Source organism: Carassius gibelio, chromosome B12, assembly GCF_023724105.1.
Source record: "Carassius gibelio isolate Cgi1373 ecotype wild population from Czech Republic chromosome B12, carGib1.2-hapl.c, whole genome shotgun sequence".
In the NCBI taxonomy this organism is placed as follows: Eukaryota; Metazoa; Chordata; class Actinopteri; order Cypriniformes; family Cyprinidae; genus Carassius; species Carassius gibelio.
Genome location: NC_068407.1, coordinates 4,548,120 through 4,572,410, shown reverse-complemented (window position 1 = coordinate 4,572,410; position 24,291 = coordinate 4,548,120). Strand labels below are relative to the sequence as shown.

At 36.3% G+C, this 24,291-nt stretch overlaps 2 protein-coding genes across 7 annotated transcripts in view; one reads left to right on the top strand and one right to left on the bottom strand.

The window, feature by feature from the left end:
- Positions 1–24,291, top strand: part of LOC127969218 (60S ribosomal protein L38) — a 607,983-nt gene that overhangs the window by 152,767 nt on the left and 430,925 nt on the right. The window lies entirely within an intron of this gene.
- Positions 1–24,291, bottom strand: part of sdk2b (sidekick cell adhesion molecule 2b) — a 273,590-nt gene that overhangs the window by 16,522 nt on the left and 232,777 nt on the right. For all 6 annotated transcript variants that reach the window (XM_052571019.1, XM_052571022.1, XM_052571021.1 and 3 more), the window contains exons 15-38: positions 23,905–24,052; positions 22,148–22,288; positions 21,321–21,502; positions 20,103–20,218; positions 18,681–18,876; positions 18,398–18,496; positions 17,476–17,667; positions 16,275–16,396; positions 16,076–16,185; positions 15,144–15,294; positions 14,812–15,049; positions 13,121–13,236; positions 12,700–12,889; positions 12,490–12,588; positions 11,507–11,701; positions 10,348–10,549; positions 10,040–10,143; positions 4,837–4,907; positions 4,193–4,328; positions 3,448–3,504; positions 2,870–2,971; positions 2,665–2,780; positions 1,745–1,931; positions 262–399 (exon numbers count right to left, since the gene is read on the bottom strand). In XM_052571019.1, the coding sequence (XP_052426979.1) occupies positions 262–399; positions 1,745–1,931; positions 2,665–2,780; positions 2,870–2,971; positions 3,448–3,504; positions 4,193–4,328; positions 4,837–4,907; positions 10,040–10,143; positions 10,348–10,549; positions 11,507–11,701; positions 12,490–12,588; positions 12,700–12,889; positions 13,121–13,236; positions 14,812–15,049; positions 15,144–15,294; positions 16,076–16,185; positions 16,275–16,396; positions 17,476–17,667; positions 18,398–18,496; positions 18,681–18,876; positions 20,103–20,218; positions 21,321–21,502; positions 22,148–22,288; positions 23,905–24,052 (3,408 nt within the window). The remainder of the gene's footprint in view (positions 1–261; positions 400–1,744; positions 1,932–2,664; positions 2,781–2,869; positions 2,972–3,447; positions 3,505–4,192; positions 4,329–4,836; positions 4,908–10,039; positions 10,144–10,347; positions 10,550–11,506; positions 11,702–12,489; positions 12,589–12,699; positions 12,890–13,120; positions 13,237–14,811; positions 15,050–15,143; positions 15,295–16,075; positions 16,186–16,274; positions 16,397–17,475; positions 17,668–18,397; positions 18,497–18,680; positions 18,877–20,102; positions 20,219–21,320; positions 21,503–22,147; positions 22,289–23,904; positions 24,053–24,291) is intronic.

The window sequence follows — 24,291 nt, the reverse complement described above, 5'->3', positions numbered from 1 at the left end:
ACAAAAATGAGAAAAAAAAAAGACAAAAGCAAAAAGTGCTGAACACAAAAGTGTTTTCCTGGCACCTGCACACAAACGAATACACACACACACACACACACACACACACACTATATCTATTTTGTGACTACTAACTGGCTATATCAATTAAACTCACGATTATCTGGGAATGCTAGTAAGGTGTTAGAAAAAGGAACTTTGAAGCTTAAGGTTTTATACATGAAATCTGAAATCTATACATGAAACAAGAAAGGCACTGACCGTCAACAGGCATGCAGGGCTCGTAGATGAGTCTGTAACCCTCAAGGATGCCGTTAGGGAAGACAGGCTCGCCCCACGACACGTTGACAGAGGTGGTGGTGAGCTCGCTGAAATGAATGAAACTGGGAGCGCTGGGAGCTGAAAGAGAAAGCATCTGCTAATCAGGAGAGACAGTCTCAATAGCTTAAACATGTCTGTCTGTCTGTCTCCCTTTCCTGGAATTGAGACTTTAAAACCTTGTTGGAACGAAAAAACAGCTACAACGAAATTACCTGTCATTCTGTGCCTGTTTCTATCTCTGGGGGAAACAGAAAAAGAGCAGATATAATATAAAGACAAATCTTTTCTGATTAAGGAAAGGAAGACAGACACAGCTTGTGAGAAGATTGTCAGACTCCTGCTGATTTATTGTACTGCCTTTGCTATGTGTTTCAGCTCCACAGCTTGAGACAAAACTATTTAACACCAGTCAAAGTGTTTTCTGGAAGAGCGATTTATGATATATAAAAAACAATCAAGCTATATGTAGTTGTAACCACAAGCAAAGAAAATACTCTTTAGTATGTCAACAGTACATAATCCAGACACCATGAGTGGTCTTAACTGCAAACTAAACAAAACCAAAACGAATCTGCAAGACTGATTCAAACCAAATCTTTTCTTCATAAGAAAAAATAAAGAATAAACCTAGTGTATGTTTCCACCATTCAATTTTGAGGCTCCAGAATATCATTTTTATGTCCTCTGTCCCATTATACGCTCTACTTTGTTCCTCATCTTTCCCCTTCTTGAATCTTATTAGCAAAGAGAGTGAAAAAAAGCCCACACATAACAAAACGGCCCGGAAAGCTATTTCATCCATCAACTAATTTTGACACTGAAACTCAACAAGGCCAACTTTATAATATCAGATGACAAAACCAGTCACTTCTGTGGCAATCCAATGAAAAGCATATTTCACTCCGACTCCAGGGAAACATCTCCTCCAGAACGAGAGAACAATCTAGAGACTGTGTCCCACAGCCAACTCACAGGCATGCCGAATGAAAACCACAAGGCTGAATAAGGCAGAAATGACTCCGCTTCATCAGAGCGAACTCTATGCACACAAACAAACGCAGATAGCAGACTGATTAGATGCAAAGGAACACTGGTTGAGTTCTTGATACTTTCTGGCCAGTTTTCAGCAGTGGTTCACATTCCAGAAGGTCTTGGACAAATACTGAAATAATTTGAAATAGTTTCCATCATTACAAACTTCTGACCGACTGCCCATGTGTGTACCTTATATAACTTAGTTTAGATTCAGTTATTAAAAGTAAAATGACTCCATTCAGCTTTAAAATCGGGAAAAAAAGTCTATCTAGTGAAGTTACAATTGTCTTACAGTACTTAGTACACCACGTAACCCAGAACAAGTGTTTTTGTTAACTTCGGTCCTGGACAAGACAGGTAAGGAGAGAACTGTCTAAAGTTTCCTCACCAGCTTGCTGGGTTCTTCCTCTGGTCGGTGGGCTGCGTGGCCCATCGCCGGCTGCGTTGAAAGCAGCAACACTGATCATGTAGGTGGTGTAGCCCGTTAGATTCTTGAGCTTCACCCCTCCCTCTGGCAGGAAGAGAGTCCGCAGTTTCTCGGTCTCGTTTTTCCGCTTATATTCCCAAAAGAAAATCTGCAAGTAGAAAACAACAGGTCTCACACTCGTGTGTTTTAATCATTTTTGACCTTTACATACAGCTTTTAGTGTTTTGCAGGTGTGTCAAGCCCAGACATTTTTAACTTATGAAAATCCATTATAAAAAAAAAATAAAATAGCACGTTTGTTTTTGTGAAAAGTGGGTTCATCCCATAGGCGTAATGGTTTTTATACTGTACAAATTGTATATTCTATGGCCCTACACCAACCCTACACCTAACCCCAACCCTCACAGGAAACTTTGTGCATTTTTACTTTCTCAAAAAAAACTCATTCTGTATGATTTATAAGCGTTTTTAAAAATGGGGACATGGGTTATGTCCTCATAAGTCACCCTCTCCTTGTAATACCCGTATCATACCCATGTCATTATACAAAGTTTTGTCCTGATATGTCACAAAAACAAGAGCACACACACTAACACGCGCACACACACACACACACACACACACACACACACACACATATATATATATACATATATATATATATATATATATATATATATATATATATATATATATATATATATATATATATATATATATATTACTAACAGCAATTTCTCCACATGTAAATAGTATACTGTCTAAATAAGTAAAAAAAAAAAAAAACTATAGTCATAGGAGGTCAACAGACAACCATCATGCAGAAAATATCCATGAGAGTCACACTAAAAGCATTTTCCACATAGTCATCAGAGTCTGACCTTATAACCCTGAATATCTCCATTCTGAGTCTCCAGCGGAGGCGGGTCCCACGTTACATCAAATTGCGTGGCAGTAGCTGATTGGATGACCACATTTTGAGGCGGGGCAGTGGGAACTGTGAGGGAGAGCCAATGTGAGGTGAGGTTTTGCTCCTTTTTGTTTGTAAGCCAAGAAAAACTTTATAAAGATTATAAAGGTTTTAACCTGCTTCACCAACAAAGACTTCCTGTGGTGAACTAGTTGGTCCCTCACCAACGGCGTTATAGACACTCATTCTGATTTCATAGCGCTTGTGTTTCGTAAGATCTACAGAAGAGCAAATATCACACATGGCAGGTTTTTAATGCATGGTTGGCACTCTACACCAAGTTTAATAAAAAAAAGAAAACTAAACTAAACTAAAACAGACAATGTGATTCACATCATATCAATTGTTCTGATTTCTCATCCATCTTTGTTTCATTAACTTTGACTCAGACTTTCTCTGAAAACCGTGTCAGCTCCCATCCTGAAAGATGAGTCAGTCTGCTTATCTGAACTCGATTTACACACTGCTCTTCCAGCAGAGAGAAACCAGATCCAGCTCTTAAATTCATTACCACTCCAGACGTGAGGTGAGAACAGGACCACTGACAGCAGCCAGCCTAAACATCTAGACTGCATATTCTCAAGCCTTAAGTAAGACTTGACATGTACTAGATCAGACACAATCAAACATCAGCTTTATGGACTGGGCAAGAGAATCAGCAAAAAATAGAGAGAAGAAACAGCAAGTGACTTACTGTCCAGCTCATACTGAGTGAGGGAGGGGTCACTGAGGTTCTGTACGCTGTATGGAGCTGCAGAAGAAGAAGAGGAGGACATTAGCAAAGGAGATATGATCAGAAAAAAAAAGAAGAGTCAGAAACTAGTTTAAATATTTAATTTAAGTTGGTTTACAAAAATAATACTTTTGAACTAACAGGCAATTAATGAAGGTATTTTATTCTTGTATGAATATTTTCTATTTTAACTTTGAATCATATTAATATTAATGAACTGATTAATTGACAATGCATTTATTACTTTTGCATGAATTATTATTATTATTTTTTTCAGATATATTTCATGTTTTGGGCTGTGAATCAATGAAAATATCAGTTAATGTAAAAAAATAATGGGAGCAAGATATTATCTTAAATATTTTCAAAAAGTTAAATATAAATTTAAGCTTAGTCTACTAAAATGATAAACTAACAAGCCATTAATGAGCTTATTGAAATTGATTAAGACTAATATCAATTACCTGATTGAACTTTAATTCTTCTTTTTTTTTTCTAAATATATTTATGATTTGGTCTATGAATCAATTAAAACATTAGTCATTATAAAAGACAAATAATTTTGAATATTAAACTTAAAATAATGACAAAAATGTTGGGTGCAAAAACAAATAAATCAAATTGAGAGATGTATTCTTTATTTTTGCGTCATGTCTCGTTTACGGTACACATTGAGAGACACGCTGCTCGTGATACGTCTGCTTACATGTGAGTTCTGCCCAGCTGGATGAAGGGCTGCTGATGGCATGAGCGCTGAAACTTCGGAGCCGATCGTAAAGCAACTCCCGATATCGGATTCGGAAGCCCAATAGGATCCCGTTAATCTTCTCCTCAGGAGGGGGCTAAGGACGACAGGACATACTGAGTGAATGTCACCACACAGTGACATCAAACAGAATAGCTCCTTCTGCTATTGGTTAGAAAAAAAAAAAAACAGTCCCACCCCCTTTAAGCGTTTGCCTTATATCTACTATTATATCTACTGTAAATAAAGGTTGTGTAAACAAGTATGCTGCTAATCGCCAGAGGGTAGACATCTGTACTCTGGATAAATGCAAGAATAAACCAGACTTTTGTTAATTCTGATCTCAGTTTTAATGAGCAAATCAGAAAAATCCCCCTGATAAAGCGTGCATGAACTAGATCTGGGGTAGAAACCAGTCCACTCACCTTTTTGTGAACCAGAAACCTACGGCTTTTCAAACCAGCCCTCTTTGAAACTGTAATTTCGGGGTGACTTTGATAATATGTGTTTAAGATACATACTCTGCCCTCCTGCTCTGTTATTACAAACCGCTGATGGAAAAGCACGGCTGGTGTGGCTGTGAGGGAAAAGTCCCGCCCACCTACCTGCCAGCAAATCAGCACGGAGGTCGTGGTGTGTGGCGTGACAGTCAGGATTGTGGGAGATTCGTCAGGAGCTGGAGAAAGAGAGCGATACACTTAAATTCAGAGGGTCTGAAAGACAATTGTGTACCTGACATCCATGTGAATGTTTTGCTGCATCAGCTACAATGTCTTACGCTACATAAACACTGCATTGCTAAACATGCCAAGCCTGTCTTTCAGCCTGATTTATAGTGTTGGGCATTATGCACGGCCCGTCTAACTTCACTGAAGTTGCTTCACAGCAACCAGAGATACTGTATTACCTCACTTATTCTACTGCCTCACACAATAGCATCACCTGGACTCACTTGAGTGCTTCCGGTCTGAGTGAACGCTGGCGTGTGTATCGGCCGCTGCTCTCCGGCATTTTTAGACTTTTTTAAAAGTTTTAAAAAGTTTTTTTTTTTTTTTCTGCAAATTTTTAAACTATTTTAACGAATTTAAAAGGATTTGAAAAAGGACTGTCCTCACAGGTTTGCAGACTAAACTCACATCCGTTCTGTTTATTCTGCTGTTTCCTGCGAAAGACGCGACACAGGCTTATCTCAACTGGTTCTTGTCGTCTGTTCATGGTTTGGAAACTATGCAACTGACTTCTCTGCCGTTCTTGTCAAGATCTTCACGAAAGGACGCACACCAGGGTGATACCACCTGATTCCTGTGTTTTGTTCGTCCATGGTAGGATTGAATGTCCACTATTAACTCTGGATTGCGAGCGGAAAATGTAAATGTTATCCCTTTTGTTTTTCTTGATGTGTTTGACTCTCCCTGCTGATCATCGTCAATTTCAATCAGAATTTCTCTGTCTGCCTGCATACTCAGACCATTGTTTTATCTTCGATATGGCTTTATACTATTCATCATCCGACTTGCTACGTTTAAAATCCTCGTACCGCCTGCCAGTCGGAGTTTATAATCAATGTGCTGCCCTGGGAATTACGCGTCGACCACGGTATGTGCATCGTGGATCACGTCGCTGTTATAGCAGTTTTCAGATGGCTTCTTCTGACAGTCATGTTCCAGTCATCTGGTCTTCTCGTCGTCATCAACTGAATGATCTAAATGATGTAAAACGCGGTGTTAATGTAAACAATCTTAGCGTGTTAAAATACACTGCCAGTGTCCCGTTGGAAAAGACTGAAATCACCTCCATAAAAATGGGTCTCTTAAATGCACGATCTATATCTAACAAGGCCTTTATTTTGAATTATTTTATGATGTCATGTTCGCTTGACTTTTTCTTTATTACTGAGACTTGGTTGAATCCTGGTGATCAGATGGCTTTGGGTGAGTTGACACCACCAGGCTGTGACTCTTTGAACTCTCCTCGGACCGCAGGACGAGGAGGTGGGGTTGCCACTGTTTTCCGTAACACTTTTAAATGCAGACTACTATCCACACAAATCTATTCGAGTTTCGAGGTACAGCTACTAAAGATTGATACTCTGGATTCTTTTTTCTGTGCTTTGGTATATAGACCGCCCAAATGGAATAAGGATTTCATCCAGCAATTTTCTGATTTTCTCTCTGGTTTGATGTCTCGCTGTGATAAACTTTTGGTCCTTGGGGATTTTAATGTCCATTTATGCTGCCCATCAATGCCATTGGTTAATGAATTTCTTTCTCTTATTGAGACTTTTAATTTAACACAACATGTTTTTGGTTCTACTCATATGAAAGGTCACACATTAGATCTGGTGTTATCATTTGGTATTTCAGTATCAAATCTGGAGGTTTCAGATGTAGGTATTTCTGACCATTATTCAGTGGTATTCGATGCTGTTTGTTCTTATATCTATCCAATCTCTTCTCAGCCTTTACATTATGCTAGGTCCATCAATTCTACAACTGCAAACCTTTTTTCAGAATTTTATTTATCTCATGTTACAGACAAAATCGATGGAGAGGACATTGAGGTGCAGGTTGAGGTTTTTACTAAGTCTTGCACTTTTGCTTTAGATTGTGTTGCCCCTCTTAAACTAAAGAAACACAAGGGAATCTCTCAACCTTGGCTAAATAATGTAACACGCACTTTTAGAAAAGAATGTAGAAAAGCTGAACGCAAGTGGAAGAGAGATAAACTTCAAATTTCATCTGAAATGTTAAAAAATTCTTTGGCTAACTATCAGAAAGTAGTAAAGGAGGAAAAAATGAAATTTTTCTCTAAGGTAATTTCAGATAATGCAAACCGGCCAAAAGTACTGTTTAACACAATTGATTCCATTTTAAACCCCCCAAGGAATGTCATGAGAGATGCCACACAAGAAACTTGTGAAGAATTTTTATTGTTTTTTACTCAAAAAATTGAGAAGATCAGAAGTGAAATTGTACCTTTACAATCCTGTTCATCAATTAATCCTGCGCTGTCTAATATTTTTTCAAACTTTGAACCGGTTTCCTCAGCGCAGTTAGCAGATATTGTCTGTAAAATGAACGGAGGTAGTTGCAGACTGGATGTTCTACCTACTCATCTTTTTAAAGATGTTTTTTCTACTGTGAGTTCTAGCCTAACAGCTATAATTAACAGCTCTTTGATGAGTGGAGTAGTACCTAAAAGTTTCAAACATGCAATTCTTCATCCCTTGTTAAAAAAACCTAATTTGGATCATACAGTCCATAACAACTTTAGGCCAATTTCTAAATTGCCTTTTATTTCCAAGATTTTAGAGAAAGTGGTCTATTCGCAGCTATATTCATATCTGAATACTTATGATATTTTAGATACATTCCAGTCGGGCTTTAGGACCTGTCATAGCACAGAATCTGCACTGCTCAAGGTCACTAATGATATTTTATTATCGTTGGACTCCGGATCACATGTTGTTCTGGTTTTATTGGATCTGAGTGCTGCCTTCGATACGATAGACCATGAAATTATTCTCAATCGGCTGGAGTGTTGGGTTGGTGTCCAGGGTATAGCTCTACAGTGGTTTGCATCATATTTAAGAGACAGGACAGTTGCTGTGAATTTGGGAGACTTCTCTTCCACATTGGCCCCTTTAGTTTGTGGTGTCCCTCAGGGGTCGATTTTGGGACCGTTGCTGTTTTCTCTTTACATGCTTCCTCTAAGCGCTATTTTTCGGAAGTATAGTATTTCATATCACTGTTATGCAGACGATCTCCAGTTTTACCTTCCTGTGAGCTTAGATAAAACCTGTTCACTGAACAAAGCACAGGAATGTTACAGTGACATTAAACTCTGGCTATCTAGCAACTTTCTCCAATTAAATGAGAGTAAAACTGAGGTTTTGATTGTAGGCTCTCCCGTCTCACCTGCCTTTCCTGATCATTTAGGATCCTTATCCCTAAAGACTGCGAATCATGTAAAGAGTTTAGGGGTTATTATGGACTCATCACTTAACTTTAAGAAACAGATTGGTGCCGTTGTTAAAGGTAGCTTTTTTAACCTGAGATCAATTGCTAAAGTAAAGCATTTTTTATCCAGTAAGGATTTGGAAATTGTGGTTCACTCCTTTATCACATCTAAGCTTGACTATTGTAATTCTCTATATATTGGTCTTCCCCAGACTTTGCTTGCCCGCTTGCAGTTAGTGCAGAATGCAGCAGCAAGGCTGTTAATGGGGGTGAGAAAGAGAGACCATATTACTCCTGTACTACAATCCTTACATTGGCTTCCGGTCAAATTCAGGATTGATTTTAAAATTCTCTTGTTTGTCTACAAGGCGCTGTCAGGCCTTGCACCCCAGTACATCAGTGATCTTATTGTTCCTTACTCTCCTTCTAGAGTCCTTAGGTCTACCGATCAACGGCTTTTAAAGGTCCCTCGTTGTAGTCTAAAATCAAAAGGAGATCGAGCTTTTTCTGTAGTAGGTCCCAAACTCTGGAATAGTCTCCCATTCCATGTGAGGTCAGCTCCATCGGTAACAACTTTTAAGTCCTATTTAAAAACGTATTTGTTTTCTTTAGCTTTTGAATAAGTATGTTTATTTTATTGTATGATTTTAATTTTATTAATTTTGTAAAGCACTTTGGGGCAGCGTCTGTTGTTTAAAAATGTGCTATATAAATAAAGTTGCTTGCTTGCTTGCTTGCTCACAATAAGCGCTTGGCAGCTTGAATGACTGTAAAGCCAAGTTCTCATAATACAAACTGAAGAGCATCTGTGTGCCACATAATGGACAGAATGATTCGGCTGTACATATTCAGAGACACGCAGAAGGCAGGACCATGTAGGGAATAATATGTGCTTAATGGCTCTGTTCCAAAACCCAGCGAGCTGCAACACTGTCCATACAGGAAAATACAAGTCTCTTATGCTCATCAAGGCTGCATTAATTTGATCAACAAATACAGTAAAAACAGTAATATTGTGAAATATTACAATAAAAAAATTAATAATCCTTTATTTTACAACGTATTTTACTGCTGCGATGGCAAAGCTGAATTTGTAGCATCCTTACTCCAGTCTTCAGCATCACATGACCCTTCAGAAATCATACTAATATGCTGATTTGGAGCTACAAACATTAATTATTATGATTTGGTTCATTTTCTGTTTAATGCATTTTAAATAAAAGCATTAATTTATTTCTCTCTCTCTCTCAAAATACAAAGAAAAAAAAAACCTTACTGATACACACAAATATTAGGTGAAATAATCCACTTACATTATACTGAACTATTTATATCTATATTTTGGAAAGATAGGGGTGTCTTACCCCACAAACAAGACTTTTTAGCCTCAAATTACCGTATTTTTCGGACTATAAGTCGCACCTGAGCATAAGTCGCATCAGTCCAAAAATACGTCACGATGAGGAAAAAAACATATATAAGTAGCCACATTTATTTAGAACCAAGCACCAAGAGAAAACATTACCGTCTCCAGCCGTCTGTCATGTCTTCAGTGTAGACTACAGGAGCACTGAGTAACACAGAGCGCCCTCTCGCGGCTGTAGATGGTAATGTTTTCTATTGGTTCATGTCTCTTAGTTCATTTCTCTCGGTTCATGTCAAATTAATTTTGATAAATAAGTCGCACCTGACTAATATAGTCCGGAAAACACGGTAAATAAAACACTAATTTATTACAGTGTGCCAGAGGAACCAAATGCATTGCTAAGTGTATGTTGCAAACAGCATAAAACACTGACAAAGAGTACAAGAGAAGCGGAAAGAAGAAGGAAGGGTTAAATGTTCTAACCGTCCTGTAGTGTTGTAATGGCTTCACTCTCTTCACTGTAGTCACTGTCTCCAATATCATTAGTGGCCTTCACTCTGAACTGATAGGACGTGAAAGGCTTCAGTCTGAAATAAAAATCACACACACAAGTAAAAACACAGGCCACTGCTCAGAATATGCTTTGCGTGAAGCCAGTATAAAGTTACAGTGACTAACAAAGTAACGTCACTTGCTAATGTCAAATCTGTGCTGTGAAGAACTGTGACTTTATGCATGAAGGACTTTTGAATCAAACCACACTAAAACTTCCCAGCAGATGTCTTTTGTACCTGTCGACAATGTAGGAGCTGGACTCGTGGCTAACAGACGCAGAATGAACGGTCCAGTTCTTCTCAGGCAGCTCTCTGACTTGAACCGTGTAATACCGGACCGGAGATAAACCATCACTGCCAGGTTCCCACGACAACAGCACGCTGCGTGCCAGGACGTTTTCCTGTGGGACTGCGGGACGGCTGGTGGGTTGTGGTCGAGCTGGGGGTCAAAGGTCAAGCATAAGCACACTTAAAATCTTAAAGCCAATAATCAAACACATTCCTATCATTTTTGTGACCCATTTGTGTAGCGTCGATCATTTATTTGAACAGTTGATATAAACGATTCACAGAAGGCACAATGTTTAAACCTTTTTAACTCTATACTATCTATTACGACTTATCTTGTTTTATAAACTGCATTGAATCTGATATCATCTCAAAGCTGTATTCAGATGTTTGTGTTTGTCCCTGTACCCTGATACTAGTAATAGCACATGGCAAATTAAATAGCTTCTATTTAGTTTTAATATATTGAAGCTAATTTAGTTGAGCTGCTTTTGGTTAGCTTTTAGTTACTTTTTCAAATAGCAACTTAATTATGTAACAACTTTAACTTCTATCTAAATTATCATCCCAAATCTATATTTTCCCTGTGTGCAGTCATACAATATTATCACTGCTTCACTGCACACTCATAACCCTGCAGAACATGGTTAACATTTTAAAATATACATTAGACTACAGAGAATTTATGACTCTAATATTACATTACATAAGAACACTTTACGAGTCAAAACCTCTGATCTCTACGTTGGATCAGTGAACTGCATAAATAATCCGAAGTTCTGATTATAATGCTTTGTAAGAAGAACGTGCCTTTGCTCGAGTGGAAGTCAGTGCAGGGAAACTTTTGCCAAGCGTCTCAAACCACACCAAAGAAAATGGATAGATTTGTTTAGAACTTGACTTCAGCGGACCGTAGACGTCTCCGTTCAGAGACATGGACATACAAACACTTTAAATCTGATTACATGAACCTAAGACAGTACGATAATATGCATATGGACGTTTTCTGTTTAATTTGAACCATTTATAATTAATTTTTTTTCTTAATATCAGACACACTGCTCAGTTTGAGGTCATCTTGCTGATGTGTGATGACACTATGCATTACCTCTCTTTTCGGTGGTGACCACCAAAGCCTCCGCTGCCTCTCCCCAACCCTTGCGTGTCTGCGCTCTGATACGAAACACGTACACGGATTCCGGCCTCAGTCCGGTGACGGTATACTGCCTTGCACTGGAGTTCAAGACGTCAAATGTGGCTGTGTTGCTATTGGTGGAGTTCAGGCGGTATGTGATCTGATAGGCTGTAGAGGGAACCGATGACATCACAGAGGTCAGGACTGAACAAACTATGCTATTCCTTGCATGCAATTGAGGAAATGTAACACGTTTGCCTTGTTTCTTGATGAGAGGAAATGCAAGCTAATGAGCTAAAGCAAAAAAAAAGGGATTTCATTAACAATGGGGCCTCTTAAGAGTAAGAGTATATTGCTTGGAGTCAGTAAGATTTTTTTTTTAAGGAAAAATAAAACTTTTATTCAGCTATGATGCATTAAATTGATTAAAAGTGACTAATAACATTTATAATGTTACAAAATATTACTATTTCAAAAAAATGCTGTTCTTTGAAATTTTAGAAATTAAACATATTACAGTTTTAACAAAATATTAAGCAGCACATCACTTTTCAAGAAAATAATTGTATAATTAACACAATTTTAAAATGAATTAAAATAGAAGACATCTGTTTTAATTTGTAATAATATTTCACAATTAACTGTTTTAAGTGTAAAAAATTTTTTCAAATAAATGCAGCATTGGTAAACATACAGTAATAGAAAATCATACCGACTCCAAAATTTGAAAGGTAGTTTAAATATGGCTCAAAAATGGGACAGATTATTTTAATGTGATACTCTGTGCTTGTTTTTACATGTTTATGTATATTTGCATGTATATGAGCTGTTAACAGTCACTGTTGAAAGTGTTCAGGGATGTTTCATCTCTTGATGGTAAAAAGAGGTCATTCAGAAGACAAGCATGTAAGTATAAACACCAGAAGAAAGAAATGCATGCAGACAAACTCTTATACCCAGTATGATGCCGTTGGGCTGGGAAGGTGGCTGCCAAATGAGTCTGACCGACGTGGTCCGGACTTCAGGAAAAAGAATGACGACTGGCGGCCCGGGCACTGAAAATAAGAGCATCATAAACTTGTAAAGACATCTGATTATTTAATAATAAGGCAACAGTCTTTTTTTTGTGTGTGTGTGTGTGTGTGTGTGTGTATTGTAATTCCCACCATCATCAAGGGTTCGCTCCAGGATTGAAGGAGTGCTGGGTCGTCCATCTCCAATGCGGGTGAAGGCGAGCACCTGGATTTCGTACAGAACATATTTTCCCAGTCCTGTCAGCTGAACACTGTGGCTGGCGTTTCCTTCCACTGTCCAGAACTTAAGAGGAGAGTCGGAATCCTTCTCCTTATACACCACCTGAAAATAAAAAAAAGAGACATATTAAAATGATTTTGTGTAAGGGAAATAAGCTGTTTCTTTTAAATGTGCGACACTTCCACTTTCAATTGCATGAAAACAAAAGAGAGAAGAAGCTTTGCTCATGTTTTTTTGCAGTCAAGTATTCATTTCATTTGTCATTTTTGCAGCTTAGGTTTAATGAATGTTTTTTGTTTTTGTTTTTTTTTTCACTTGAAAGTGCTTACAGACCTTATAGCCCAAGATGAGCCCATTCCGGTCGGGGTCGGGAACTTCAAACCAGCGGACCAGAATGCTGCTGGAGGTAGTGGCAAATGCAGAAACATTTGTGGGGCCACAAGAGGGGACTGCATTAAAACAAAGGCAGACAGATGAATGTGTTAGCTAAAGGCATTTATGGCTAAATTAGTCTTTCAATAGATAAGTGCATCTAAAAATAAATTATGTCATTGAAAAGGTTCATTACAACTTCCAAGTGGTTTGCTGACTATGATATGCTGTGCTTGTTTGGCCAGCCAACTCACCTGACCTGAACCTCACAGAGAATCTATGAGACATTGTGAAGAGGAAGTAACATCTGAGAGACAGTACAGAGGAGCTGAAGGCCTCCATCAAAGCAACCTGGGCTTCAATCTGGTTTGCTTTTTAAAATTAAATTACAAAAAATAAAGAACTTTTCCAAGATATTAATTGTTTGTTTTTTAGATGCACCTGCACATCTATGCATTCCAAGTCCTTAATGGGGTTGAAATATGTGCCTTATATCTATGTGTGTGTGTGTGTGTGTGTGTGTGTGTTTGTGCTGGGGGAGGATTAAGAGTGTGCTGATAGCCGAACACATTGAAGTCTGAAGTCACGCAGTGAAGTCTGAAAGATACCATAGTTTGACCATTATTGGGGGAGTAACACAGAAAATCACCCTCCGGCACAAATCCCTGGACACAGAGTGCATGATTGTGGGAATCTGATTGGTTAAAGAAAAAAAAGGGGGAGTTGTGTGTACAGCCCCATGCGTTACCAATTTCCTCAACACCCACTTATTAATCCCAAACCCATTTCCCTGAATTCTGGTAACCATGGAGAAATAGCTGAGCAGAAAGAGAAAAACAGGTGATCCAGAGGAAGTGTGTTTGCTTCTCTCTCATGGCGCAGGAGACATGGAAAGGCTTGCATGTGTGTGCAGATCTGTGCACATTATAGCCTGTTTAAACAGGAAATCATGTATGATGAATGACTTTAGACAGGCCTTAACCTCAACATGTGATCAATGGAAAGTTTTTCCAAAATGGACAGTTCCTTGAAACTATAAGATAAGAGATATATTTGTGTTATTTTAGAATGATTTATATGCTATTACATAATTTATTATTATTGAATTATACACACAGACATATTAGTTTTGATTTAATATTTTAGTTGTAGTAATTTGTTATGTGCTTTTATAATTTTATATTATTTTTGTATTATTAAGATAGATTTTCTTTTCAGTTCTAGTTTGAACTATTTTAGCATATCAGCTTGCACATATTTTTAATGTCTGAACTAAGTGTTTTATTTCAATTAATTACTTTATCTTTACTGTTACTTACATTATGATACCAAACATGCCTATAATGTTCAATAATAAGACTAATAATACTAATACTAATATATATATATATATATATATATATATATATATATATATATATATATATATATATATATATATATATATATATATATATATATAACTCTTATAATAATAATAATAATAATAATAATAATAATAATAATAATTATTATTATTATTTTCATGCCCTTATCAAAATAGAGTAAACATAATAATTTGTAAATATTTAAATGTAAAATATGTAGAATATAAAATAAATAAATTATAAACTATAAAAAAAATAAATCCAAGATTACTGGTTTGTCCTTACCGGACTCTCTGGTTCTTCCCCGTACAGGTTGACTCCAGGGACCTGCTCCAATGCCGTTGATGGCCTGAACTCTGACCTCATACTCCATCCACTCCTCCAGGTCCTCGATGGTGAACTCTCTCTCCAGGCGATCTGCAATGACATGCAGCAGGGCTCTGGACTGAGCTCCGATCCTGCTGTACTGCACACGGTAACCCACCGATTCTGGGTTCCCGTTGTACTCCCATTCAGGAAGAGGCTGATCAACAGGCAAAAAAGAGAAAGACTGAGTTTGTGTCACAGTCTCAATGACATACACTGAGTGTGTGTACTGTTTTGATTGTAGAACATACCACCCATCTGAGCCAGAGGCTGGTTTCGCTGGCCGTTCGAAGGGTCACATTTGCAGGAGCCATATCAGGAGGAGCCTGCAGGGTCTGGATCTTTCTGGAAGGCTGGCTGGGTGGACTGGTGCCCACTATGTTCACCTGACGCATACGGAACCTGCAAATCCCATTATAGACTTATTGCAATGGCCTGATTTACATTAACATTGTTATTGTTAACTAAAGCTAAATGTAAAACTATTACAAATATTTGGGCAATAATGGGCATAAAGCCAAAAAAATATGTAATAAAATATATGCAATATATATATATAATATAAGAAAATTAAATATAAATATTTTATGAAAAAAGTAATTGAAAATTAAAAATGTTGCCTTGCCAAATAACTGAAATAAATAAGTAACAGCAAAGTAAATAAAGTACCAAATACTCATTAATACTGATATACTGTATGTATTTATTCATTAGTGAAATAAATTAGTACTAAAATCACTAAAACTGAATTAAAAATAAATTAAAGCTCTAGAGGAATACTGAAAAGTGCATAACAAAAAGCCCATGGCAAAATTAATAAAACTTAAGTCAATTTAAAAGGATACACACACACACACACACACACACACACACACACACACACACACAATAATTATTAATTGTACTAAATTTAAAATAAAGCCTGAAAATATTAAAGAATCTAATGTAAATATATGAATATATACTATAACAGTAAATAAATTATACTAAAATATCACAAGTGGTCAATCAAGACTGATTACTATTTATAACTATGAATAACCAGTTCTCAAATATGATTTCTCTGTATGATTTGATTTTGAGGAGACCTGTCAGAAATGAATTAACTCTTTTTCACACCTCCTTGAGGCCTTATTTGATCATATATTTATGTAAGTAAAAAATAAATGAATGTATGCGTCACCTATAAAAGGTGTAGGGGTTGAGGCCGGAGACTTCCAGAGAGCGAGCATCAGGCTCGTTGGCCAGCTGATGGACCGTCACCCAGTCCTCATTCTCTCCAATGACACCCACCTGAGAGAGATCCATGCAAAAGAGAGGTTCAATTAAAGATCAGATAAACAATGTTAAAACTTCACCCTCTTGAACAACAAGTGGTTCACCTGGGCCTCCACCTGCCAACGAGAAATTGAGGTCTTGCCGTCATATCCTGGCTTAAACTGCAAGTTTACCGATCGAGGGCCAATGTTTGAGATGGCCAAGTTTGAGGGAGGCCCGGGAAGCTCTGTGTTGGGAGAGAGAAAAGTTAGTTTTAGTTTTTAAAACATTATTATTATTTTTATTTAGTACTGAATATATAATATAGCAATATATCCAGAGCAGAACAGACCGTTTCAGGATCCAAACATTAAAGCAAAGTCATATTGTGAAAATGTTTGGCTGTGTTATGGCTCCCCCTTTTGGTAAAATGAGGATTTGTATACAGAGAAATAAATAAACAATGAACGAATGACCGTCCTTACCTGTCAAAGTCTCATTACTTCAGGAATTTTAATTTGTCATTTTTTAATTATTATTTTTTACGACCAGAGGCTACACAGTATTGTGGAATCTTGGAAAACTTATTGATTTTTACTGTCAGTGACGACAAACTGACCGTTTCACGATGGCTGTGGAATGTGGCATCTGCTATGGTTGCTGTTAAACTACAACCATAGCAAGCAGCTCTAAATATACTTTAAAAACAGTTTTCCCACAGTTTAATGTCTGTGTGAAAGGCAGACGTGAACGAGAACTTTGGTACAAATCATTCCACACTCACAGCTGTTCCCCAGCTTATTATCAGAAGATGAAATATGCCTCCAATAAAACACTGTGGGTATGTCAGGAAAGCAGCAGGCTCTGCATAACTTTGGGTAATAAGGGTAACATGATGCGATAATATGACCGTACAGGATTCATACATCTTTATACGTCTACATCTCCTTTTGAATGTGTGCGACTCTTACATGGCTCGAGTCGAAGCCACAGAGCGTCTAATGAAGCAATAAATGAGAAACGATCTCTGTCGTGGGAGTCGTAATCTTGACTCCTCCTGTCAGTTATTCTGCGGCTCTGGGCTGCATGTGTTGGTACTGCATCGGTGCAATAACGAGGGCTCGGATCTTTAACTTTATAACCCTCTGTAGTCCTTTAATGGGAGCTCTAAAACCAGTGGTGGTCTAAAGTTGGTTCAGGGGAACTCGTGGAAAGAATATGTTGTTTTCTCTTCCCCCATTAGACCATGCTTAGTCTTTCCGGTCCGATTTTAATGTTAGGTTTGCCGTTACTGTTTTGACTGGTTTGTGCATGTGTGTGCTTTACCTGGCGGTACTCCTGAAGAGATGGTTGAAGACGACAGCTGACCCTGACCCTTGGAGGTCATTCCAGCCACCTCAATAGTGTAAGTGGTGAGAGCGGTCAGTCCAGTGACTCTGTATTCCAGAGTCACATTAGGCAGGTAGTGTGTAACCCGTGTGTTAGTACGGTTATACTCTTCCCATGATATGCGATACCCTAGGAAAAAAATATGAAATATTATATTATATTATATTATATTATATTATATTATATTATATTATATTATATTATATTATATATAACATACATTTTATAAAATGAATTATAAGTAAAACAAATATTATATTATATTATATTATATTATATTATATTATATTATATTATATTATATTATATATAACATACATTTTATAAAATGAATCATAAGTAAACTAAATATACTTTATCAATTTCATAGAGTATTAAAATAGGATTCTAGTCTAGAAATTATGGAGTTAACATTTTATTTATTTTTATTATTTTAGATGAATACAAACATATTATTTATTGCAAAATTTGCTATGTACATATATATATATATATATATATATATATATATATATATATATATATATATATATATATATATATATATATATATATATATATATATATATATATATATAATACAGTATAAAATTAAAAATTACATTTAAATAAAATATTTGAAGTTATTACACATTAATACATTTATGATTTAAATAAAAAAATAAAACAAGCAAATACATGATACATTAATAATACAAATACATTATACATTTAATATTATATATAAGATTGATATATGAGATTTAATTCTTCTAATAGTAAAAAAAATATATACAATAATAATAATTCTATGATTTTTCACAAGGCATCAATGGAACTTGTATAATTTCTGTAACATATATATTTGTTGATAACTCACCAGTCAGAATGCCGTTCTTCTCATTGGGCTCTCTCCAGCTGACTTTGAGAGAAGTGTCTAGAATCTCAGTGAAGCTCAGGTGACCCACAGCACCAGGAGCTGAAAATACAGGCCAGAGGTCAGACTGTGAGACCTTCACAGGTACAGTATACCTGGAGATGTGAGGGTGGTTTCCATTAAAACCAGGGTCAGAGGTCATGCTGCCTCCACTGGTTCTTGAAATTGAAAGCACTGAACATCAACAATAATCATGTAACATGTGTGTGTTGGAACAGGAACTCACTGTCTTCATGAGTGCGCAGTCGTCGTGGAGGACTGCGAGGACCGTCTCCTGGTGTGGTGAAGCAGAGCACAGAGGTGAAGTACTCAGAAAACTTCTTTAAACCGGTGATGTGGCCCACATGCACGCTGTCCTGGAAGTTCGGCCGAACCGTCACTATTGTTGTCTCGTCTTCCTTTCCTGGCTCCCATGCTAACAGCTTAAAAGAGCGAGAGATTAATAAAGTATCCAGTTTGGGATATTTATTTACGTGGACTTTCTTGTTATATTGTTTCCTTATTGTTTTGAACATTATCTGGCATTCATTCCAGCATGGATCAAAATGGAAAGGACCAATAATAATGTTTTAAATCAAGTATTTTAAGTTGATTATTATTTTCTGGGTCATAACAGTGAAATAATATATATATAAATCAAATCAGCATCCTCCAGAATGGAGAAGAGCGATATATCTTAGTCAAAACATGTTTTAATAGCATTTGTAAGCTTATTCTGATGTCTGGGACAAGTAAAATAATAATACACACATACACATATACTGTGCATATATATATATATATATATATATATATATATATATATATATATATATATATATATATATATATATATATATATATATATACACACACACACACACACACACACACACACACACACATGAACAAGGAAAGAAATAAAGAAATAAAGAAAGAAAGAAAGAAAGAAAGAAAGAAAGAAAGAAAGAAAGAAAGAAAGAAAGAAAGAAAGAAAGAAAGAGAACAGACTAAATATGACACCATAACATGCATAAAATAGAAATGGTGTAAAAATTGAACAGCACTGACACACATTCCCTAATTTGAATAATGGTGTTCAAATAACACTATCAGAGCGCTAGATTTATTCTCCACTGAGAATGGCTGAACGGTCTCAGATTTCCTCCCTTTTCTCAATACTATTGTGGATTATTTGGCATTTCAGAGTTTATAGACACTTGAAACTCTCCTCTGAGGGCACTAAAGAGGGAATGAGAGTTATAAGCTTATTCTCCAACGAGTCCACTGAGAAAAGAAAAGCCTTCCGACAAATATTCTTTCCAATCCCAGCTGTTGTTGTCTGGGACTGATCCTAAACCTGGCTAATAAGCTATTAAGACTAATGTGTCCGGCTGACTGTCTCCATTTTGTAATTGTTCTAAACATTTTTTTTTCCCACAGACAGTCTGGCTATAAAGAAGTAGAGTGACAGGAGGATCGATTCCGGATCTCTCAGCAAAAACAAATACAAAGGAATGAGAGTACAGGAGCTGAAAGAGACCTCTGGCTACCCTAGCATGAAATCTCATCATCAAACTCAAAACGCCTAAAAATAAAAGCAGCGTTTAATGCATTTTCAGCGGCTCAGGTCTGAGAGCAGATGTATTCTCATTCCTTCAGCGTTTACCTTGTAGCCCTGGTTGATGCCGTTGATGAACTGCGGGTTCGGGGCTGTCCAGGTGAAGCGGATTGTGGTGGAGTTGACAGGCTCTGCTTTCACATTGCCTGGAGCGATGGTGGGAACTGGTTGACAGGGAAAAATGGAAAATGGAAGACAGAGACGGAAACAAATGAGACTTATTTTTTTGGTAACCCATTTCGGCTGCTACACCACAGAAAATTGACGGAGAAGATTCATTAGCTCTGACTTTGCAAATGATAGATTTATAACTAAGCAGTGGTATTTTAAAGGAATAATTACTCAACTATGCCTCATAATATACTAAAACACGTAGATTGTAATTTTCCATGGAAAACAATTTTTAAGTATTTTTAAATGGCTCTTTACTCAACGAAAGGTCACAGTGACCTCAAACTTTAATTTTCAGTAAATAACAATTCAAATTTTGGTCTGCAACACAAAACTTAGAATTTAGTGCACAAATTGCATAAAGTACTTTTTTGTACTTTTTGAACCCAACATTTCATGGAAAGGAGTTGAGAGAAGACTTTCCAGAAAGATATATTCGTGACATACATTTAAAATTATGTAATTTATTAACAATTATTAGTAAATATTTGTATTATCCCATTTTCATAAATCATAAAAAAAGCAGTAAATACACAAATAAATGATCAAAAATCAAATATACGTTAGGTCTGTAAGATTTGTTTGGTGTTCGTCAAAGTATCTTGTGTTCAGCTAGACTACATATATTTAATCAACAATACATTAAAACAATAATATTGTAAAACTTCCGTATAATTAAAAAATATTGTCTTCTATTTTAATATATATATATATATATATATATATATATATATATATATATATATATATATATATATATATATATATATATATATATATATATTAAAATGTAATTTATTTCTGTGAGCCATTTTTTTCAGGGTTTTTTTTTTTTTTGCCAGCCATTTTAATTCTTATATGTTAATATGATCTGGTACTTATTATTATTATGAATGTTAAAAATAGTTTTGCTGTTTCTTTTCTTTTTTTTTTTCTGCAAACTGTGATATATACTTTTTTCAGGATTGTTTGATAAATGTAAATTTTAAATTCACTGAATGACTTTTCTGTCATTTCAAACATTTTAAGAATACAGGTATTCAAATCAATCGATTTTACTGATCCCAAACTTCTGAATGGGATCTAACCCCTCACCTCCTTGGAGTGTCCACTCTGTGACTTTATGGGAGTAAACACCCAGTCCAGCTCCGTTATATGCTGCCACCTCAATTTCATAATTCGTCCAGATGATGAGATCCTCCAGCAGCAGGTTGGTGAGATCAGGGTTAGAGATATTTTTATACTGGATATCCACAGGCAGACCGGTCAGACGATACCTGAGATTAGCAGATGGTCATATTGTTACTGTCGAGGACAGGTGCAGAGATTTCTGATCTTAACATATAGAGAGCTTTGACAGGGCAGAGAGTTTCCTCCAGATTACAATCTGATAAACATCTCTAAAATACACCTTGTCATCTACTCTTCATAATCAGATCTGGTGGTTTTATGTCCAGCAGTACCATCTGTAAGCAACAGAGAGCGACAGAGAACCACTCCAGAAATTTCATAGCATTCTGTGTGTTTTTCCTGAACTGTGCTGAGGACCACATGGGGCGACCAAGGTCAGGTACCATTACTTATGTTTGCAATACCAAAAACGGCCTTCAGCTTTCTTCAGTGATGAACAGGAAAAATATATAAATAAATGAACAAAAAGTCCATTTCACTGTCATTACTGACAGCAAGGAAAAAGCCCTGAAGTGCTCAAATCCTGAAGTAGCCTTGAAATAATACAATACAATCGAATTCACCCACAAACCAGCTGTGGGGAAAGAGAATCTAGACCGGCTGGAAAAGAGTCACATTGGCATGGCTTTGGAAAAAACATATTACAAAAAAAATAAGAGTGAAACAAGGGCAAAAACCGAAAAGGGTTTAAGATAATGTAAAGACCCCAGACATGCATAAACATGTCTCACCGGATGATGTATCCTCTCAGGATGCCGTTTTGGTGGCTTTCTGGTGGTGGCTGCCACTGAATCATGATGGACTGGTTTGTGCGGCCGCTGGCGATGACGTTCTGAGGCGGAGCACTGGGCGGCTCCTCTGGAAGAGACACCCTGGAGAAAAGAAGACAAACACGAGCAGGGATCAACCAATATGGATTTTTTGATGGTCAATATAAAGCCGATATAAAAAACACTATTTAATTTAAAGATAAAGGACATTTAGAAGGCAAAGAAATGTATATTTATTTGACAAAATATTAAATAAATTAGAAAGAAAATTTGGTCCCACTTTATATTAGGTGGCCTTAACTACTATGTATTTACATAAATAAATAAGTACAATGTACTTATTGTGTTCATATTGTATTGTAAAATACTTTTGCTGCTATTGAGGTGGGATAGGGGTAAGGTTAGGGAGAGGCTTGGAGGTATGGGTAAGTTTAAGGTGTAAAGTATGGGTCAACAGTGTAATTATAAATGTAATTACATAAATTGAATACAGATGTAATTACATGTAGTTTTTTTATATACATAAGTACAATGTAAAAACATGTATGTACACAATAAGTATGTCGTACTAAATTATTAATTAAAATGTAAGTACATAGTAGTTAAGGCCATTTAATATATAGTGGGTCCGAAATTTTTTTACGACTCAATCAAAAAATTTATTATTAATAATAATAATAATAATAATAATAATAATAATAATAATAATAAAACTTCTAAATTCTGTAATCCTATTATAGTATTTTTCACTAATAAACAAATAATTTTAAATTCAAGTTATAATCTTAATCATTATATACTGGTAAAAATAAAAATTCCTCAAAGACCAGGTAATGGTATATTTTTATACCATTTACATTCTTTGTAAATGCCAAATATTGGCCCATATTGCTATATTGCTTTCAATTGGTTGATCACTAAACAAAAGATAATATTTAAAGATTAACACAAGATAATATTTAACATTATAAAAATGCTAATATAACATTCCAAAATGTTGTCAAATATAAATTAAGACCAGGAGCTTCAGATGAATGCAATTCATGAAAGAAAATGCAATTTCAAATTAGCAATACGGACATTACTGTATTGTAAACTTAGTTTTTATGTTAAAATAACATTCAAATTTTTTTTTTTTTTTTCAGATTGGTCCAGTCTGGAACAATCACAAACACCAAACAATGAGACTGCTGACCAGCCATTGGCTCTTTTACTTGGAAGGTGGGACTTCTTTCATTCTAGTCAGTTTCTCCTATTCATTCAAATGCAAATGGTTCATCTCTGATATATAATGTCTAATATAGTCATAAATGATCTCTATCTCTTATATAGGCCAGTTCTCTTCTGTATATTCTGAGTTTGGATTATCTCAGCTAGAAGAGGTTTGTCTCAAACCTCAGGAGAACTAGAGGGATTTGTGGCCATTCGGATGGAATTTGCTGAATGTCTCATTTAAGTGTGGAAAAGCTTTCTTTACACGCCAAGGGCTTTGATAACACTGATCCTTGGAAGATACATTGACACACATAAACACACCCAAGAAAAATACAGCCATATACACACACAGCGTTCAGACAGATAAATCCTCCTATAGAAACTGTCCCACGAGAGCACAGGCAATTTTCACATGCTGTGACAGAGTGATAGAGTTATCTTTATGGTCAGACAGGGCAAAGCTGTGGTACTCTGCAGGCTTTAGGACCCTGCGATCCGCTCACCGGTCAGTCTCCTTGCTGAACTGGCCCTTGCCAACATCGTTGACGGCACACAGGCGGAACTGGTATGAGCGCGCCGGGATGAGCCCGTTGACCGTTACAGCAGTCGACTCCGGCTCGATGTTGGCCAACAGGATTGTCCAAGGAGCATCTGTGTAGAGCAGATAATGAAGAATACATAAAAAGCTAGGTGAAGAACTAAACCAACAATAAAAAAGAGGTTTTGCATAGGACAATCTTCTTAAGGTCCTATGAAATCACTGAAGAACCTCTCATGTTCCATGGTTCTATGAACCAATGCAAAAAAATAAAATAAAAATAAAAATAAAATAATAATAATAATAATATTATATATATATATATATATATATATATATATATATATATATA